The following is a 4,612-nucleotide window of genomic DNA, read 5'->3' as shown; positions in this document are numbered from 1 at the left end:
TTACAGGCAGTATTAAAAAAAAATCAGTGGTGACAGGTTGACATGGTGTGATTATGGTTGGTAATGACAAACTAAGCAATAAATAAAAATAAATATGGTATGTAATATGACCATGAATTGTAGAATATAATTAGTTGTACTTAGCACTCAGCTAACACACTGTTAAACTGGTTAATTAAATCATGCAGCTTTTTAATAGACAACAAATGTGTATTTTATTGATTTAATTTAATATAATTTCTGTAAATCATCATTTCTTGGATGATCTCGTGTCACTGTTAACCGTTAGCTCTCTGCTGCATCAACGCACGAGCAGGGAGGCATGGATCGCATTACAGTGACGTCTTTGCCTCGCCGTCCAATCAGAACCCTGCATACAAACAACCGTTGATGACATCACGACATTTTTTTTCATCCTCTCCTCGGCCGCCATTTTGGGAGTCAAAACACTCCCAACAAATAGTAGCGCACACCTCCACGCTTCTTCGTGGCCTTACTATGGTTCACACATGTGTGGTGTCAGGCTGTAGGAACAGAAGGACCCCGGGCACCACCTTATCCTTCTACCGGTTCCCCCGGGACCCGGAGAGGAAGCAGCGCTGGATCGCTGCTGTGAACAGAGAGGGCTGGGTGCCGAACGACGGCAGTCGGCTGTGTAGTACTCACTTCATCTCAGGTATGAATGCAGCACAGAGCCGAGGGGATGAGTACAGGGCTGTTTTATATTATAGAGCTTTAATTTAGACTTTTAAATGCATCAACTTACATTCAGACAGGGGAGGATTATTGATCCATCTTAAAAGACATGGTTTCATCTAACTACATGGTAAGAGCTTCACATTATGGCGCATTTAACATTACAAACAGTAAGGAAATATAAACTGTGGCATTATTCACCCAAATCATGAAGTTGTAATCATTAATGATGAATTACTACAATGTTTATAATGCCCAAAAAAAATTGTTTATATATTTTAATTTCATTTATTTATTCAATGAGTTGGAACAATGCACATTAATCAAAATTAATGCATTGAGCATCAATGTAAATGTGCCAGACTTAGCACAGATGCTAAATTTCATACATAGTCCCAAGGCAGGTACGTCTACAACACAACACAGACACAGTGAGACTTTAAAACCTCACAGCTACAAATCATACGATAGACAATTACAATACAAAACTCAGGCAGACAAATCAAGACTGACAAAACACAGGCAGACAAATCAAGACTAACAAAACACAGGCAGACAAATCAAGACTGACAAAACACAGGCAGACAAATCAAGACTAACAAAACACAGGCAGACAAATCAAGACTAACAAAACACAGGCAGACAAATCAAGAGTAACAAAACACAGGCAGACAAATCAAGACTAACAAAACACAGGCAGACAAATCAAGACTGACAAAACACAGGCAGACAAATCAAGACTGACAAAACACAGGCAGACAATATGAAGACTAACAAAACACAGGCAGACAATATCAAGACTAACAAAACACAGGCAGACAAATCAAGACTGACAAAACAAAGGCAGACAAATCAAGACTAACAAAACACAGGCAGACAAATCAAGACTAACAAAACACAGGCACACAAATCAAGACTAACAAAACACAGGCAGACAAATCAAGACTAACAAAACACAGGCAGACAAATCAAGACTGACAAAACTCAGGCAGACAATATCAAGACTGCTAAACACAGGCAGACAAAATCAAGACTAACAAAACACAGGCAGACAAATCAAGACTAACAAAACCAAGGGAAGACAAATCAAGACTGACAAAACACAGGCAGACAAATCAAGACTAACAAAATCAAGACTGACAAAACACAGGCAGACAAATCAAGACTAACAAAACTCAGGCAGACAAATCAAGACTAACAAAACTCCATCGTCTCTCCACATGCAGGTAAACAGGTTAAGAATCCGCGCTCGCCAGATTATGTTCCTTCTGTCTTCACATCAGTTCCCTCGTCCCCGGAGATGAAGGAGCCGAGTGCCTTGGAGGTCCTGGACAAGCAGGAAGCTCGGGTGGAAGCTGCCAACGCCTTGTTGTTCCTGCAGGGTCAGGGCAGCTCTGTGTCCGGGGGGACGGGCCCGGAGGAGCATCCTCAGAAGGAGGAGCAAGACGCCAACTTGGAGGAGAGTGCCTCCTCTTCTCTTAGCACGGATGAAGAGGATGATGACGATGATGAATCTATGAGTGAGAGTAAGAGAGGGAAGTTTGCTCAGGTGTCTGATGCGTCGGTGAACTTTGAGGACGCTCTGAAAGTCTTGAAGAAGGAGAACCAGGCGCTCAGGGAGTCTGTGGAGAGAATGTCGCTCTCTGAGAGCTCTTTGAGGAACGATGCAGAGAAGGTGAAGTTTTACACGGGCTTACCAAACTTCTTCGTCCTAGAGACAGTCATGTGGCTGCTGGCGCCTCACATGGAGGGGATGAAGAACGTGAAGCTCTCCAAGTTTCAGCAGCTGCTGCTGACACTGATGCGACTTCGCCTGGACCTCCGCAACCAGGACCTGGCCTACCGCTTTGGAGTGAAAGTCAGCATGGTGACCAGGACTGTTCATCAGATGGTCAACATCATGTCCTCCACTCTGGTGCCCACGGCCGTCTTCTGGCCTTCAAGAGCCGAGCTCAGGAAGAACCTCCCGGCGGCTCTCCGTGCCTCCCACCCTGACTGTGCCGTCATCATCGACTGTTTCACGGTGCCCTTTGAGGAGCCGGTCTCCCGGGGCCACCAGCAGCATCAACAGCAAGGGCTGGGGCCGAGCTGTAACGTGTTAAAGTTTCTGATCGGCGTGGCCCCACAAGGCGTCGTCACGTTCGTCTCCAGGGGCGTGCTTGGGAACGTCAGCGATAAAAGCCTGGCGGAGGGCTGCGGCTTCCTGTGCAAGCTTCTTCCAGGAGACGTGGTGTTAGCTAACCGGGATCTAGACATTGCAGATTCTGTCGCTGCCCGAGGAGCGATCTTTAACATTGCCAGCAGCTACGGGAGCTCAGAGGGATCAGCCCTCACTGAGTCCTCCTCTGAGACTCTGAGTGTGCAGAGGCACGTGGAGAGGGTGATCTCCATGGTGAAGCAGAGGTACGCCATGCTCACGGGCCCCGTCGAGAGCCCCTTCACCACGGCCTCCGAGCGCACGTCCAACCTCTCCACCTTTGATAAGATTGTGCAAGTCGCCTGTGCCTTAAACAACCTGTGCATCTCTGCTGCTCCACTAGAGTGATTACACACACAGTCCTAGTGTTCCTTAATGCTGTCCAGGCACCTGAGTTCCCTTTACTTCTCCGGACCTTACTCCACGTCCTCACACTCCATCCTCGTGTCAACACTCCTCCATTACTGCAGAGAATAATCAGAAACTTATCCGCTTTGATTCACACTGTCAGCGTGTATGGTCTCTGTTATCTGGGCCGGTCCGTACTTGAAGATAAGAGCATGTCTCCCAAATCCAGAAACAACATAGCTAAGATATGATGTCATTAAGTTATGCAACTCAGCTGATAAAGAATGGCGGGCTTGTAGTCGGTGTTATTTTGGAGTTTAGGCGTTGCACTGAGCTGCAGAAAGTGAAAAAGTGAAGTCTGTTTGGTGCAGGACAGAAGTTATTGTCGTCTCAATGGAGGACAGTTCCTCACTTTGCTGAACCTTGAATCCTGAGAGTCCATCAGCTCTCATCTGACCATACTGTAGCCAGAGTGGGATGTGGTTTTGTTGAGTTGTTGGGGATGCTTGTGTGCAGTTATCTGTCTAAAGACACTAAATGAAGCTTCATTAAAGGAGGGTTTCACTACACTGAGTTGTGTCCTCTGCAGAGGCTGTTTCCTCTGTCACTGAAATGCGAGTGGATGATATTTCCGTGACCACGAACAGAAACACATCTGATACTAAAACCTGATCCTCTGAGAGATTCAGCGTTTTTAATGCAGAATCTATAAACAGTGATTATTATACATCCATCCAGAGGCCTGTGCTGTGAAGCCAGCTCCACACACCAGGGGTGTTTTCAGATCTACTGTAAAGAAGGAGACATGGAGCAGGTTGACCTCTCTGTAAGTTAACCTTGAGTTCACATTAAAGGAGCAGTGCTTGCAGCCCGTGACCAGGAAACTTTAACATTAGAAGTACACGAAGAGGTGAACTTATACTCCAGACTTGAAGCAACAGAAATGCGTTTACAGAATGTGCAAACTGAGGCTTCAAGATCACTTCAGATCATTAGTGCACGACAGATCTGACAGAAGTTACATGTTTCTATTTCCTGAAGGTAATTTGTTGTGATGCATGTGACAGTTTTAGACTCATTATCTCAGCTGCAGCCCCAACAACAAGAATCAAACCTTAATCCTTCCAGATCTTATAAATACAGAAGATGTGAGGCTTCAGTGCAGAGATCTGTCTCTGCTGCAGGATATCAATAAGACATATTGAACTTTTCCTTTATTCTTTGTTGTTTCTGACTTCCTGATCTCTTATCCTGAACACAAGCAGCTCTGGAGCACGTTAGGTGTTCAGCATAAGAAGGTCAGGTAAGAAGTGAATCACCCTGATGTTACCTGCTTCATGGTACAGGCCCTTGATCGCCAAGCTACCAGTG

At 45.6% G+C, this 4,612-nt stretch overlaps 1 protein-coding gene across 1 annotated transcript; it reads left to right on the top strand.

Moving 5' to 3' along the window:
- The first annotated feature begins 419 nt into the window (after positions 1–419).
- Positions 420–3,814, top strand: LOC117820818. Its single transcript, XM_034694758.1, has 2 exons — positions 420–676; positions 1,923–3,814. Exons 1-2 carry the CDS (start codon positions 499–501, stop codon positions 3,239–3,241), a joined length of 1,497 nt encoding a protein of 498 aa, XP_034550649.1. The 5' UTR covers positions 420–498; the 3' UTR covers positions 3,242–3,814.
- The last annotated feature ends 798 nt before the right edge of the window (positions 3,815–4,612 follow it).

Source organism: Notolabrus celidotus, chromosome 10 (assembly GCF_009762535.1).
Source record: "Notolabrus celidotus isolate fNotCel1 chromosome 10, fNotCel1.pri, whole genome shotgun sequence".
NCBI classification, from domain to species: domain Eukaryota; kingdom Metazoa; phylum Chordata; class Actinopteri; order Labriformes; family Labridae; genus Notolabrus; species Notolabrus celidotus.
This window is presented reverse-complemented; position numbering and strand designations above follow the sequence as displayed.